Source organism: Mustela nigripes, chromosome 4 (genome assembly GCF_022355385.1).
Source record: "Mustela nigripes isolate SB6536 chromosome 4, MUSNIG.SB6536, whole genome shotgun sequence".
Taxonomy (NCBI): domain Eukaryota; kingdom Metazoa; phylum Chordata; class Mammalia; order Carnivora; family Mustelidae; genus Mustela; species Mustela nigripes.
This window is the reverse complement of record NC_081560.1, coordinates 134,228,915-134,246,015: the sequence shown is the minus strand read 5'-3', so window position 1 is coordinate 134,246,015 and position 17,101 is coordinate 134,228,915. Positions and strand designations below refer to the sequence as shown.

Here is a 17,101-nt window from a genome sequence, read left to right as displayed (position 1 = left end):
CTGTGAATCACCAGGTTTACACACTTCACAGCACTCACCAAAGCACATAGCCTCCCCAATGTCCATAATCCCAAGTGGTGATGCAACATGGGGGCTTAAGTGGGTACGAGAAGCAAGTGCCATAATTTTTAATCTTAAATTAAAATTTTTGTTTTCTGTTAATCTTTTAATAAGCATACCAAAATGCACCTAGAATCTAGCTTCTTTTATTGATTTTTAAAAATTTTAAATTTTTATATTATTAATTTATTTTTAGCCTCCAGAAAGTGAAGATGGAGGAATTCATCCCAAAATAAAGATCAGGAAGAAATAACAGCCAGGGATTTAATCAGTACAGATATAAGTAAGATATCCAAACTAGAATTTAAAACAATGATTATAAGGATACTAGCTAGGCTTGAAAAAAGCATAGATGACACTAGAGAATCTCTTACTGCAGAGAAAAAAGGGCCCAAATCCAGTCACGCCAGAATTAAAAATGTTATAACTGAGATGCAAACCCAAATGGATGCTGTAGCAATAAGGATGGATGAAACAAAGGAATGAGTCAGTGATATAGGAGATAAAATTATGGAAAATAATGAAGCTGAAAAGAAGAGGGAAGCAAAGATAATGGATCATGAAAGTAGACTTAGGGAACTCAGCAACTTATTAAAACATAGTAACATTGTATTACAGGAGACCCAGAAGATAAAATGAGAGAAAAAGGGACAGAAGGTTTATTTGAGCAAATATAGCTGAACACTTCTCTAATTTGGGGAAGAACAGAGTCATCAAAATCCAAGTAGAGAAACCCCATTAAATTCAATAAGAGCTGACTATTGCTAAGGCATATCATAGTCAAATTCATAAAACACACAGACCAGGAAAGAATCCTGAAAGCAGCAAGGGACAAATAAGTCCTTAATCTATAAAGGAAGACAAATCAGGTTTACAGCAGATCTGTGCACAGAAACTTGGCAGGCCAGAGGAGAGGGGCAGAATATATTCATCAAAGTGCTGAAATGGAAAAATATGCTGTCTAGAATACTTTATCCAGAAAGGCTATCATTTAAAATAGAAGCAGAGATAAAGAGTTTTCTAGATGAACAAAAACGAAAGGAGTTAGTGACCACAAAACCATCCCTACAAGAAATATTAAGGAGAAAAAGACCAAAAGCAACAAAAACTAGAAAGGAGCAGAGAACATCACCAGAAACACCAACTTTACAGGTAAGACAATGACATTAAATTCTTATCTTTCATTAGTCACTCTGAATTTAAGTGGATGAAATGATTCAATCAAAAGATTGATTGAGTATCAGAATGGATTAAAAAAAAAAAGATCCATCTATATGCTGCCTATGGGAGATTTATTTTGACCTAAAGTCACCTGAAGATTGATAGTGAGGAGATGGAGAACCATCTATCATGCTAATAGACATGAAAAGAAAGCTAGAGTAGCCATAAGTATATCAGGCAAACAAGATTTTAAGCCAAAGACTTTAACAAGAGATGAAGAAGGGTATTATATTATAATTAAGGGGTCTGTCCATCAAGAAGATCTAATAGTTGTGAATATTTATGCTCCCAACTTAGGAGCACCCAAATATATAAATCAATTAATAACAAATATAGAGATAATAATTCAATAATAGTAGGAGACTTTAATACCCCATTTACAGCCATGGACAGATCATCTAAGCAGAAAATCAACAAGGAAACAGTGGCTTTGAATGACACACTGGACCAGATGGACTTAACAGATATTTTCAGAACATTTCATTCATCCTAAAGCAGCAGAATACACATTCTTTTTGAGTGCACACTGAACCTTTCCCAGAATAGATCACATACTGGGTCACAAATCAGGCCTGAACAATATAAAAAAGTTAAGATCATATCATGCGTACTTTCAGACCAAAACACTATGAATCTTGATGTCAACCACAAGAAAAAATTAGGAAAGACCACAAATACATGGAGGTTAAAGAACATCCTATTAAAGAATGAATGGGTAAACTGGGAAATTAAAGTTGAAATAAAAAAAAATACATGGAAGCAAATGAAAATGAAAACATGAGAGTCCAAAACTTTTGGGATGCCACAAAGACAGTCCTAAGAGGGTCTCCCTCAAGACACAAGAAAAATCTCAAAAACAAAAACAAAAACCCACCTAACTTTACATCTAAAGGAGCTAGGAAAGGAACTGCAAATGAAGCCTGAAGCCAGCAGAAGAAAGGAAGTAAAGACTGGAGCAGATATAAGTGCTATAGAGGTAAAAAAACAAAAACCAAAAAACCAGTAGAAGAGATCAATGAAACCAGGAGCTGGTTCTTTGAAAGTATTAATAAAATTATGATACCCCGTAGCAAGATTTATCAAAAAAGAGAAGAAAAAGGGCCATAGTAAATAAAGTAATGAATGAAAGGGGAGAAATCATGACTAATACTACAGAAATGCAAACAATTATAAGAGAATATTATGAAAATTTATATACCAACAAATTGGGCCATCTGGGAGAAATGGACAAATTCCTAGAAACCTATAAATTACCAAAACTGAAATAGGAATAGAAAATTTGAACAGACCCAAACCAACAAAGACATTGAAACAGTAATCAAAAATCTCCCAAAGGGGTGCCTGGGTGGCTCAGGCAGTTAGGCTTTTGCCTTTGACTCAGGTCATGATCTGAGCATCCTTGAACTGAGTCATGTGTGGGTTCCCTAGTCCGTGGGGAGTCTTCTTCTCCCTCTCCCTCTACTCCTCCTTATGTCATGCTCTCTTGTGCTCTCTCTCGCTCTCTCTCAAATAAATAAATAAAATCCTTTAAAAGCTCTCCCAACAAACAAAAGTTTAGGACCAGATGGCTTCTCAAGGTAGTTCTACCAGACAGTTAAAGAAGAGTTAATACCTATTTTTCTGAAACTGTTCCAAAAAATAGAATGGAAAGAAAACTTTTAAACTCATTCTATTAGGCCAGCATTACCCTGATTCCAAAACCAGACAAAGACTCCATTAAAACAGGGAGTTACAGGCCAATATCCCTGATGAATATGGATGGGAAAATTCTCAACAAGATACTAGGAAATCGAATCCAACAGTACATTAAAAGAATTAATCAACATGATCAAGTGGGATTTATTCCTAGGCTGCAGGGGTGGTTCAATATCTACAAATCAATCAGTGTGATACACCACATTAATAAAAGAAAGGATAAGAATCATGTAATCCTGTCAATAGATGCAGAAAAAGCATTTAACAAAATACAGCATCCATTCTTGATAAAAAACTCTCAATGTAGGCATAGAGGGAACATACCTCACATCATTGTATATGGCATCACAAAGGCCATATACAAAAGATCCACAGCTAATACCCTCAATGGGGAAAAACTAAGAGCTTTTCCTCTGTGGTAAGTAACAAGACGGGGATGCCCACTCTCACCACTGTTCACCACTGTTAGTTAACATAGTACTTGAAGTCCTATTTGCAATGGTTAGAGAACAGAAAGAAATAAAAGGCATTCAAATTGGCAAGGAAGAGGTCAAACTTTTAGTACTTGGCAGACAACGTGATACTCTATATAGAAAATCTGAAAGACTCCGCTAAAAATTTGCTAAAACTGATACATGAATTCAGTAAAGTTGCAGGATACAAAATCTACAGAAATCTCTGTTGCATTTCTATATACCAATAATGAAGTAATGGAGAAATCAAGGAGTTAGTCTCATTTACAGTTGCACCAAAAACCTAGGAATAAACCTAACTAAAGAGGTAAAAGTATAGAACACTTACATGAGAAATAGAAGAGGACACAGAGAAATGGAACATTTTATGGTTTTGGATTGGAAGAGAAAGTATTGTTAAAATGTTTGTTACTGAAAGCAGTCCACACATTTAATGCAATCCCTGTCAGAATAACACCTGCATATTTCACAGGGCTGGAAGGAAAAAAAAATCCTAAAGTTTATATAGAATTAGAGAAGACTCTGAATAGTCAAAGCAATTTTGAAAAAAGAAAAGCAATGCAGGAGGCATCACAATTCCAAATTTCAAGCTATATTACAAAGCTGTAGTCATCAAGACAGTATGGTACTGGCACAAAAACAGACACATAGGTCAATGGAACAGAATAAAAACCCAGAAATTGACCCACAAGTATATGGTCAACTAAACTTCAATGAAGCAGGAGAGATTATCTAGTGGAGAAAAGATAGTCTCTTCAACAAATGATGTTGAGAAAACAGCACCACATGCAGAAGAATGAAACTGGATCACTTTTTTACACCATCAAAAAGTAAACTCAAAAAGGGTGAAAGACCTAAATATGACACAGGAAACCATCAATTTCTTAGAGGTCAATACAGGAGGAACCTCCTTGACCTCGGCAATAGCAACTTCTTACTAGACATATCATTGCAGGCAAGGGAAACAAAAGGAATAATGAACTGTTGGGACTTCATCAAGATAAAAAGCTTCTGTACAATTAAGGAAACAGTCAACAAAACTAAAAGGTAGTCTACAGAATGGGAGAAGATATTTTCAAATGACAAAGCTGATAAAGGATTAGTATCCAAAATTGATAAAGAACTTACCAGACTTATCACTCAAAAAAGAAATAATCTGGGTTAGGAAATGAGCAGATGACATGAATAGACACTTTTCCAAAAAAGACATTCAGATGGCTAACAGGCACATGAAAAGATGCTCAATATCACCATTATCAGGCAAATACAAATCAAAACTGTGATGAGATACCACCTCATTCCTGTCAGAATGGTTAAAATCAACAACACAAGAAACAATACAGATTGGCAAGGATTGGAGAAGGGGGAACCTTCTTGTACTCTTGGTGGGAATGCAAACTGGTGAAGCCATTCTGGAGAACAGTATGGAGGTTCCTCAAAAAGTTAACAATAGAAGTATCCTACGATCCAGCACTACTAGGTATTTAACTAAAGGATACAAAAATATACATACAATATAACATGTATCCTGATGTTTATAGCAGCATTATCTACAATAGCCAAACTACGGAGAGAGCCCAAATGTCTTCAACTGATGAATGGATGAAGATGTGGTATAAATGTACAATGGAATATTACTTATCCATCAAAAAGAATGAAATCTTGCCATTTACAAAGATATGGATGGAGCTAGAGTGTATTATGCTAAGTGAAATAAGTCAATCAGAGAAAGACAAATATATGATTTCATTCACATATGGAATTTACTAAACAAAGAAAGAAAGAGCATGGGAGCAGAAAGGTGGCAATGGAGTAGGAGGACCCTAAGCTCACCTTGTCTTATGAATACAATTACATAACTACCAAATAATCCTAAATATCCCAGAAATCAACCTGAATTCTGATAGTATAAAATCCACAACTAAACAGAGAGCAGAGGCCATATCTTAGAAGGTAGGAAGTGTAGAGACATGGTTTAGGGGAGAAATGTATTGTAGCCGCTGTGGACAGGAAGAGCCTTGGTCACAGAGAAGAGCAAGAGAGGGAGTAGCATAAAGGGGAACATAGGAGAACATTTCCCCAAAGCTTCGAAAGCTTTCCCCTATTGGCTTCGAAAATTAGTTGGGCTCTATTTTGTGAGTTCTTGTAACTAGTGGTAGGCTTATAGCCTAGAGTTTTAAATGTCCGTGGCCTTGGCTAGGATAGAACCTGGAGGGCATTGTGCTACTCCTGGAGAGAAAGCAGACAAGCAACCCCAGAGGGCAGACAGCATGGAAACAGTGATCTGAGGAGTGTGTGTGGGACACACAGTGAGAACAGTATGTGCTCCTTTTGGAGCTTGCCCCTGAGAGGCAGCATTCATGGTGACATTTCTTTGGGATGAAAGGAGTTGGCTAGTGCCATTTCCCTCCTGCCCCTCAGCATAAACATAGAACCACTTGTGTGAAGCAGTGCACTGTTAACACTAGCTGCCTAACTTGCTTATACCAAGCCCTGCCCCACCCTGCTGTGCTCTGAACAAACTGTCATTTTTGGTCACACTTGCCTTAGTCCTAGCAGGCAGACCTGCCCCTGCCCACACCATGTCTCTCAACTAGAGAGATACAGGGCCTCATTTCTGGTAGTGACAGGTCTCATTTCACATACAGAACAGAGCACACCAGTTAAAAGTCACCACACTCAGGCAAGGGACCAAACACTGCCCACAGCAGGCAGGGAGAACCTCTGCAGATGACTGGCCTGAAGGAGATAGCAGTTAGAACACAACACGAGAGTGCACACAGCACGTCCTGGAGACACTCCCTGAAGATCCAGACCCTGGGCACTACATGACCTCTTCTTCATGAAGCTGTTACTTTCAGGGCTAGGAGACATAACTGGCTTTTCTAACACAGAAAAGGCGGCAGAGACTTAGATATACTATGAGAACAGAGGAATTTATCCCAAATCAAAGAACAAGGCAAAGGTCAGAGATCTCATGAAATGGATAAAGTAACAAACCTGATGGAGAACTTAAAGTAGTGATGATGAGGATACTCACTGGGCTTGAGAAAAGTATAGAAGACATCAGTGAGACCCTCAGAACATAGATAAAAGAGTTAAAGACGAATCAGAAATGAAGAGTGTAATAAATGTGTTTAGAAACACCCTTGATGCAAAGAACTGCAAGCTGGAAGAAGCAGAATGAATTAATGATCTAGAAGACAAAGTAATAGAAAACACTGAGGCTGAACAAAAGAAAGAATTATGCAACAGAATAGATTTAGGGAACTCAGAGAGTCCATCAAATCGAGTAACACTTGTTTTATAGGAATCCCAGAGGAAGAAGAGAGGAAAAGGGGGCAGAAAATGCATTTGAAGTAATAACTGTAAACTTCCCAGATTATGGGGAAGGAAACAAATGCAGATCCAAAGAACTCCCATCAAAATCAACAAAAATAGGTCAACACCAAGGCATATTGTTTGCAAATTTGTAAAATATAGTGTTAAAAGAAAACCCTTAAAAACAGCAAGGTAAAAGTTCTTGTCTTACAAGGAAAGACCCATACAGCTAACTGCAGATTTCTAAATAGAAATTGGCAAGTCACAAAAGGGTGGCATGCTATATTCAAAGTTCTGAATGGGAAAAATCTAACCAAGAATACTCTATTCAGCACCAGAAGAGTGTTAGAGTCTCCTAAAGAAAAACTGAAGTAGTTCATGACCATCAAAGCAGTCTTGCAAAAAATATGAAAGGGGACTCTTCATGTGGAAAGGAGAGAATGAAAATGATCGTATAAAATGGGCAGGAAACATAAGAGCAGTAAAAATGAGTATTTCTGTAAGTATCAGTCAAGGAACTCACACAAAAAGAGGATGTAAAATATAATAACATATACCTAAAACAGTGGAGGAGAGGAGAAAAGAATGGGTTCAAACCTGAACAATCAACTTAATATAGATTGATATTTGTAGAAGAGGTTATATACAAACCTCTTGTTTTATAGGATAATGATAATATCAAAAACTATTACTAAATAGGCAAGAATAAAGACAAAGAAATCCAAATATATCACCAAAGAAAATCAGCAAAAAATGAATGGGAGAAGGAAAAGAAAGAATCAGAGAAAATCTTCAGAAATAACTACAAAACAAGTAATAAAATGGCAATAAATACATATCTATCAATGGTTATGTTGAATGTAAATGTACTAAATGCTCAGATCAAAAGACATAGGGTATGGAAAGGGTAAAAAAACAAGACCTATCTATATGCTGCCTAAAGAGTCATTTGAGACCTAAAGACACCTGCAGATTGAAAGTGAGGGGGATGGAGAAATATTTATCATGTAGATAGATGTCAAAAGAAAGCTGGAGTAGCAATACTTACATCGGACAAACTATACTTTAAAAATAAAGACTATAACAAGAGACAAAGAAGGGCACTATATAATATTAAAGGGGAGTCCAACAAGAAGATATAAGAATTGTAAGTATTTATGTACCCAGTATGGGAGCACTCAAATACAAAAAGCAGGTAATAACAATGCCAAAGGAACTAATTGATAATAATACAATAAAACAATAATAGTAAGGGATGTTAACCACCCACTTATGTCACTCGAGAGATCATCTAAACAAAAAAAATCAATTAGGAAACAATGGCTTTGAATGACACTCTGGACCAGATGGACTTAAGGGATACATTCAGAACATTCCAGCCTAGGGCGCCTGGGTGGCTCAGTGGGTTAAGCCGCTGCCTTCGGTTCAGGTCATGATCTCAGGGTCCTGGGATCGAGGCCCGCATTGGGCTCTCTGCTCAGCAGGGAGCCTGCTTCCCTCTCTCTCTCTCTGCCTGCCTCTCCATCTACTTGTGATTTCTCTCTGTCAAATAAATAAATAAAATCTTAAAAAAAAAAAACATTCCAGCCTAAAACAGTAGAAAACACATTCTTTGCAAATACACATGGGACATTCTACAGAATAGATCACATATCAGGCCACAAAACAGCCCTCAACTAATGCAACAAGATTGAATATCTGTGTACCTTTTCTGACCACATATTATGAAACTAGAGATCAACCGCAAGAAAAAAAATCTAGAAGGAACACAAGTACATGGAAGTTAAATAACATACTACTACATAATGAATGGATCCACCAGGAAATGAAAGAGGAAATAGTAAAATATGTGGACACAATGAAGATGAAGGCACAATAGTCTAAAACTTTAGGGATACAACTGAAGTGGTCCTAAGAGTTAGGAAGTATATAGTAATATAGGCCTACCTCAAGAAGTAAGAGAAATCTCAAATAGACGGCTTAACCTTACACTTGAAGGAACTAGAAAAAGAACAACAATTGAAGCCTAAACCCAGCAGAGGGAGGGAAACAATAAATATTACAGCAGACATAAGTGATAAAGAAACTTAAAAAAACAAAAAACCCAATAGAATAGACCAATGAAACCAGGAGCTGGTTCTTTGAAAAAAAATCAATAAAACTGATCAACTTCTAGCCAGACTTATCAAAAATTAAAGAGAAAGAACCCAAATAAATAAAATCATAAATGAGAGAGGAGAAACAACAACCAACAACACAAAAATATAATTATTAAGAGAATATTATGAAAAACTATATGCCAACAAATTGGACAAGCTAGAAGAAATGGATTAATTCCTAGAAACATAAACTATCAAAACTGAAACAGGAAAAACTAGAAAACTTGTAGAGTCTGATAACCAGGAAAGAAATTAGTAATCAAAAAACTAGCAGGGGTGTCTGGGTGGCTCAGTGGGTTAAAGCCTCTGCCTTCGGCTCAGGTTGTGATCCCAGGGTCCTGGGATCGAGCCCTGCATCAGGTGCTCTGCTCAGCAGAGAGCCTGCTTCCTCCCCTCTCTCTCTGCCTGCCTCTCTGCCTACTTGTAATCTCTATCTGCCAAATAAATAAATAAATAAATGAAATCTTTAAAAAAACAAAAAACAAAAAACAAAACTCCTAGCAAACAAAATTCCAGGACCAGATGGCTTCACAAGTGAATTCTACAAACATTTAAAGGAGAGTTAATACCTATTATCAAACATTCCAACAAATAGAAAAGGAAGGAAAACTCCCAAATTCATTCTATGAGGTCAACATTACTGAGATACCAAAAGTAGATAAAGACACAACAAAAGAAAGAGAACTATAGGCCAGTATCTCTGATGAACATAAATGCACAAATTCTCAACAAAAATCTAGCAAACTGAATCCAACAATACATTTAAAAATTCACTTACCGTGATCAAGTGGGATTTGTTCTTGTGCTGCAAAGATCATTCAATGTTCTCAAATCAATCACTGTGATATATTACATAAGTAAAACAAACGATAAGAACCATATGATCATTTCAGTAGGAAAAGTATTTGACTAAGTATACCACCCATTCTTAAAAGAACAAACAAACAAAACAAACAAACATCAACAAAGTAGGTATAGTAATAAAGGCCATATGTGAAAAATCCAGTTAATAACATCATAAATGGGGAAAAACTGAGCTCTTTTCCTCTATAACCTGGAACAAGACAGGAATGTCCACTCTCACCACTTTTATTCAACATAACACTGGAAGTCCTAGCCACAGCAATTAGATGACAAAAAGAAATAAAACTCATCCAAATCAGCAAGGAAGAAGTAAAACTTTAACTCCTTGCAGATTCTATATATAGAAAACCTGAAAGACTCCACCAAAAACCAGCTAAAATGGATAAATGAATTCAGTAAAGTCGCAGGATACAAAATTAACATACACAAACCTGTGGCATTTCTATACACCAGTAGTGAAGCAGGCAAAACAGAAATTTAAGAATCATTCCATTTACACCTGCAAAAAAACCAGTAAGATACCTAGGAATAAAGCTAACTGATGAAGTAAGAGACCTATACTCTGAAAACTATAAAATGCTGATGAAAGAAATTGAAGATGATAAAAAGAAATTAAAATACTATGCTCATGGGTTGGAAGAACAAATACTGTTAAAATGTCTATAGTACCCAAAGCAGTCTACACATTTTTAATGCAATCCTTATCAAAATACCGACAGCATTTTTCACAGATTTAGAATAAACAATCCTAAAATTTGTATAGAACCACAAAAACCTCCAAATAGCCAAAGCAACCTTGATAAATGCAAAGCTGGAAACATCAGAACTTCTTTCTAGATGCCTCCTGAGCCAGTGGCAACAAAAACAAAAATAACTTATTGGGACTTCATCAAAATAAAAAGCTTCTGCCCAGTGAAGGAAATAATGAACAAAACTAAAAGGCAGTCTGTGGCATGGGAGAAGATATTTATAAATGACGTATCTGATAAAAGTTCCATATCCAAAATATATAAAGAACATATAAAACTCAGTGCCCTAGGAAACAATCCAATTAAAAATGGGCAGAAGACATGAATAGACCTTTCTCTAAAGAAGACATACAGGTGGCCAACAGACTCATGAAAAGATGCTCAACATCACTCATCATCAAGAAAATATAAATCCAGACTTCAGTGGGATATTACCTCCCACTTATCAGAATAGCTAAAATCAACAACACAAGAAACAACAGATGTTGGTGAAGCTGTGGGGAAAGGAGAGCTCTCCTGCACTGTTGTGGGAATGCAAACTGGTCCAGCTACTCTGGAAAACAGTGTGGAAGTTTCTCAAAAAGTTAAAAATAGAACTACCCTATGATCTAGCAGTTGCACTAACTAGGTATTTACCCAAAGAATACAAAAATACTAATTCAGAGAGATACATGCACCCTGATGTTTATAGCAGCATTATCTACAATAACCAAACTATGGAAACAGCCCAGGTGTTCATCAACTGATGAATGGATAAAGTGGAGGTGGTACATACATACAATGGAACATTACTCTGCCATAAAAATAGAAATCTTGTCTTTTGTAGTGACATGGACGGAGCTAGAGAGTAGTATGCTAAGTGAAATAAGTAAGAGAAAGACATACTGTAGAATTTAACTCATATGTGGAATTGAAGAAACAAAACAAATAAGCAGAGGGAAAGGGAAAAAAAAAAGAGAGATATCTAAGAAACAGACTCTTAAGTATAGAGAACAAACTGATGGTTACCAGGAGGGGAGGTCGGTTGGCAGGTGGGTGAAATAGGTGATGGGGATGAAGGAGGGCACTTGTGATGAGCCCCGGGGGTTGTATGGAATTGTTGAATCACTATATTGTACATCTGAAGCTAATATTACACTCCAGGTTAACTGGAATTGACATAAAAACTTTAAAAAAATGCCAAGTGACCAAAGGAAAAAAGACAAACCAAAGAACAGACTTTTCACTAAAGAGAGCAAACTGATGGTTGTGAGAGGGAGGTGGGTGGGGGAAGGGGTGAAATAGGTCATGGGGATTAAGAGTACACTTATGATTACTTTTTTGAAGATTTATTTGGAGAGAGAGCAAGAACAAGCAAGAGAGAAGGAGTGAGTGGAGTGGGGAGGGGCAGAAGGAGAGGGAGAGGGAGAGAGAGAATCTTGAGCAGACTGTGCTGAGTGTGGAGCTGGTTTCGGAGCTCGATGCCACAACTGTGAGGTCACAGCCTGAACTGAAACCGAATTGGATGCTCTCCCTGACACTGCCACCCAGTTGCCCCGAGAACACCTAATCCTGATGAGTACTGAGTAATGTACAGAATATTTGAATCACTATATGTATGCCTGAAATTAATATATCACCATATGTTAACTAAATTGGAATTAAAATTAAAATATAAAGAAAAATTGACAAATGAGTCTTTTCACATAAAGTTGGCATGCTTTTCAAAGGGCAGCTGCTTCTGTCACTCTCTCAAGTAAATAAACAAAATCTTTAAAAAAGAGAGAGAGACAGAAAAGAAAATGGGATGCCTGAGTGGCTCAGTCAGTTAAGTGTCTGACTTTGGCCAGGTCATGATCTCAGGGTCCTGGGATGGAGCCCTGTGTGGGGCTCCCTGCTCAGTGCGGCATCTGCTTGTTCCTCTCCCTCTGTCCCTCTCTCTGTCTCTCCCTCTGTCCCTCCCCCTGCTCATGTTCTCTCATTCTCTCAATTAATAAAATCTTCAAAGGGCTGCTTCTTGTGCTGGGTGAGCCTGCATGCAGGGCATTTTTTTTTTCAAGATTATTTAATTTGAGTGGGAGAGAAAGGATGGAGAGAATCTCAAGCAGAGTCCCTGCTGAGTGCTCAGGTCCCTGATCATGACCTGAATTGAAATCAAGAGTCAGACGCTTGAATGACTGAGACACCCAGGCACTCCTGCACATAGCTGTTGCAGAGCCATTTCTGTTTGACAAAGCCCTGTCGATCTTATGGGCATGAGCTCCATTTGTCTGCAAAGCCTCTTGTTTTAGGTTTCTCTTGGGTGCTGGTCTTAAATGTTGGCATGCCTAATGTGGGGTACAAAACCTTCAATACTCAGGGACTAGCTGTGGGTTTTGAGTTTCCTCCCAAATGTGGGTTGCCATTCTGGGGATGGGGGGTTTATGGTGAGTTTGTGTCTCTCCTTCCTGCTTCTCCTCCTCCTACTTTGTGTCTTTCCTACCTGCTTTGATGTTTACCTCTTATTTGCTTGATGTGAAGTGGTTCTTCAGCCAGTTTCTTGATTTTTTTTTTTTCCCCAGAGGAAATTGTTCCATATACAGCTGTAATTTCAATGTGTCTATGGGAGGAGGCGGAGGCAGGACCTTCCTACATTTGCCATCTTGAGTCAAAATCTGAACAGAAAAGAGTTTTATGAGAAAACACACTGGAAGTGTTTACAGTGCTTACTCTAGTGGCATATTTTGGCTTAGAGATGTTTGCTTCTTCTCATTTTTGTCTTGTCTGCCCTGTGATAATTGTTTCATAAGGTAATAAAATAGAACAGAATTTGCATTTGTTTCCTGGTTCAGAGACTCAGTTTTGGCAGTTTTAGAACATTCCTAGGCTTGTTGGAGGTCAGATTTATTCATTGGGCTTTTTTATTTTACATTTGAATTTTGTAGTAAGGCAAAAATATTAACACAGGATAAATGTAGTGTTCAACAAATTATTGGGTCTTCTTTGCTTATTTTAAATTTCCACTCAAAAGTTTGAAGAGGTAAAATCTAGGAATGTTAAAATCTCTTCAATTAATTCTGCTTCCTTTCCCAACTTATCTTCAACTGAGAGAACATTTATTCTGAGACATAGTCAACATAATGAAATTGCAGTGCACTGAACTAATGAGAAAATCTTAAGAGCTCTATTTCAGTGATCAAGCACAGTGTCCTATTGGAATGAAAAATCCTCAAATAAAGTCAACATCTAATTTTTTAAAAGTAAAATCTAAACCTCTCTTTAATCACTGTCTTATTTTTATCTTTTTCATGTCAGCTTTATCTGCAAAGTAAAATTATTGCTTTTACTCTTTAACATCTTTAAATATATATATGGGCAGAGAGAGATGGAGTATGTTTAATAGGGATCTAACCTCAAGTATACTACAGATAATTGTATGACCTCTCCTTGACAATTATTTGTTGTTATATGGGAAAAAATTTACTTAAATAAATGAATCATCATAATTTGAGTACTTTGAGCTACTTAGTGTCAATAAATGGAGAGAGAAAGTCTTGATAATGAAAGGTCAAACTTTAAAGTCTCCACTTTACACAGACTGATTTTTCATAGAAATATTTTGTGGTGATGTATTTTTCCTGGATTGTCTCCCTTTCTTCTTTGGCCATGGAAATATTGCTTGGTTTTCATGTTTTTTTTTTTTTTTTAAGATTTATAAATGTGTTTACCCTAAAATTCCTATTTGGATCTGTATAAAGTTCACAGAAGTAAATGTGAAAAAGAAGTATTTCAGAAGTAGAGCTAATATTTTTTAGGGAATATAAAATGCTTAGAATTAAAAAGATTGGTCAGTTTATATTAATTGTTGGTAAATTTGCTTAAATTGTTTAGAATATTAAATTTGGTATTTTGATTTGAATGTAGTGAGAAGGGACCAAGAAATGGGCAAGACACAGAAATGATCATCAACATGATAAAGTTAATATAAAAGTCATTATAATTATGTCAAAATAAATTTGTTAACTATGCTATAAAATAGGGAAACGAGGGGCACCTGGGTGGCTCAATGGGTTAAAGCCTCTGCCTTCAGCTCAGGTCATGATCCCAGGGTCTTGGGATGGAGCCCCACATCAGGCTCTCTGCTCGGCGGGGAGCCTGCTTCCTCCCCTGTCTATCTCTCTCTGCCTGCCTCTCTGTCTACTTGTCAGATAAATAAATAAAATCTTTGAAAAAAATCATATTAAAAAAAATAGGGAAACGAGCAGACTTTGGCTATGTTGAAACTGATAGGTAGAATCTGTTCCCTTTTAAGGCTCTGAGAACTTGTCCTTCCATTTGAAGCCTAAATCAGATCTCTTCCTGTCTTCTACATGGCCTGAGTTCCTCAGTTGGTATAACTAGTTTTTTTTTCTGTTTTACTATATGTTGCTTTTATTTATCTCTCTCTCTTTTTTTGTTTTTGGACTCTCTTTACTACTTTGCCTTGCGTTAGAGTTAGTGATATGGTAGAAAGAGCATAAACACTGTAGTAAAAACCTGGTTTATACTCTCTCAGTCCCAGTGTACTTACTTGTAGATTGGAGAGAGAAATAGGATTACATTGGAAAGCACAAAGTACCTGGCTCAATAAATGTCAGGGTCTTTCCCATTTCTGATTTCCATGTGTAGTTCCTTCATAGTTTTTAAGTTCCTTTAAGGCAGGAAATGTGTTATATATTCATAGTACCTTGTGCATAGTAGGTTCCAAAAGATTATTTGTTGAATTTAATTTACTGTAGCGCTGTGGAAGCTTAGCACTGTTATTTTCCATTTCTTTTTCCTCTGTCACCTTGGATTGAGATAAACATGTTGCTTTCATGAAATTGAGCATTTAATTCAGTAGAATGCCATTATAATATGACTTATCCCACAGAGTTTGAATAGTAAGGTCAAATAATTTCCCTGGAAACTTAATAATATTCTATACAATCTTATTAGCCTGTCTCATAGCATCATAGTCCATGGAATTCTGGTGTGTTTAAAATGGTTAAGTCTCTCTCTGTAGAAATCTGTCTAAATGCACACAGTGAGAATATGGGAGGTAAATGACAAGGAGAGCGAGCAAATGCTAATGTCATTGCAGGTGACATTACTCGACATTTTCAATCACTGATCTTCCAAAGTATGTTCTAATTTACTAAAATAAACCAAGAATTGAATATCTTGTGATCTCCCTTTGCTTAATTAATTATTAGCAGCAGAACAATATTCTGTGATCCACTGCAATTTGTCTCCTTTGTGTTTATCTAGTATCTGACTTAAAAATGAACAGAAGCATTCTGATTCAGCAGAACTGATTTATAACTCATCTGCGTTATAGAGCAGAAATGAATAAATGTTTGCTGAACGTGCTACATATGCTTCAATCACGAAAATGTTAGTTTTCTTTCCTTCTCAAAATATAAGATCTGAGAGATCTTCCTGGTTGAAGTTTGTGGGGTGCTGATTTTGTATAGATATTTCTATAGAGACAAGCAGCTACCTTTAATATATATTTGTTTCTGTGATTGGAATGTGAGAGCTTTCTTAGTACTTCCTCATTATGATTTGAAATTATAATACATTCATCACAATTTTTTTCATTAGAAGTAACAGTATATGCTAAAACATTTTTTTTTAAATGCAGTATGCTCTTTTGTTAGAATGAGGATTAAACATGCTTCCCATTCATGTGTTAATGTTGGTTATACTTATGATACAGTTTAATTCTTTACAATCATTTCACTGAAGGACAATTGGCATGCGTTCACTCTGGATTATGAATGAGAGAAACTGAGGCTCAGTCTGGACTATTTCTCTGTTTCAGCTAGTTAGGCATTTGAGAAAAATGTACTGCTATCCTAATGATTTACTTTTGTTTTCAATTCCAGTTTCAAAGAACATTTGAGTCTCTAAAAAATGTTTCCAATAAATCTGACCTCCAGAAAACCTACCAGAAGCTTGGAAAGGAGCTGGAAAATCTGGATTATTTAGCCTTCAAACGTCAGCAGGTAGGAGTCAGAACTCTTCCTGGTGGAGGAGGTGAACACTTTATGCTTCCTGCCATTCTGCCTGTCAGGTTTAAGTGGATCTAGGGAGACTTATTTCTAATGTTTAGGGCAGAAATAGGTTGTGTTGTGCTGTGCTGACCTGCTGCGTTCATACGGCTTCCTGAAGCATTCATTGTTGTCCTTGCTTTTAGATGTGCAGTTTGGGGGTTTCCACATGTGTCCTTATACCTCTCTTAAAGAAAACTCCTGCTGGTTTGTGAAGCTGTAACTACCCTTTGACTAAGGATGCCTCAATGTCATAAAGGAAACCTCTGTGATGGCTTGGCCACATGGCTTTTATATTTGACAGGGGGATACTTGAGGAGAAAAATCACCTGATGACCAGAAAAAGGATATAGGTGTACATACAAAATTAAGGGAAAGAATCATGAATATGCCAAAGTATGAATCTACCTTTAGTTTTCTTGTTTGATCTCTGAAGATTAGTGGAATTTTGCTAAATGTGTAAGGGGGAAGGAAAATGTACTTTACAAATGCAAAGCTTTTAGCCTCCTTGTATAGACCTCCAAATA

The 17,101-nt window shown here is 36.7% G+C and overlaps 1 protein-coding gene across 1 annotated transcript in view; it reads left to right on the top strand.

Moving 5' to 3' along the window:
- Nucleotides 1–17,101, top strand: part of CTNNA3 (catenin alpha 3) — a 1,804,468-nt gene that overhangs the window by 145,917 nt on the left and 1,641,450 nt on the right. Inside the window, exon 4 of the mRNA XM_059397521.1 lies at nt 16,410–16,529. Coding sequence (XP_059253504.1) covers nt 16,410–16,529 — 120 coding nt within the window. The remainder of the gene's footprint in view (nt 1–16,409; nt 16,530–17,101) is intronic.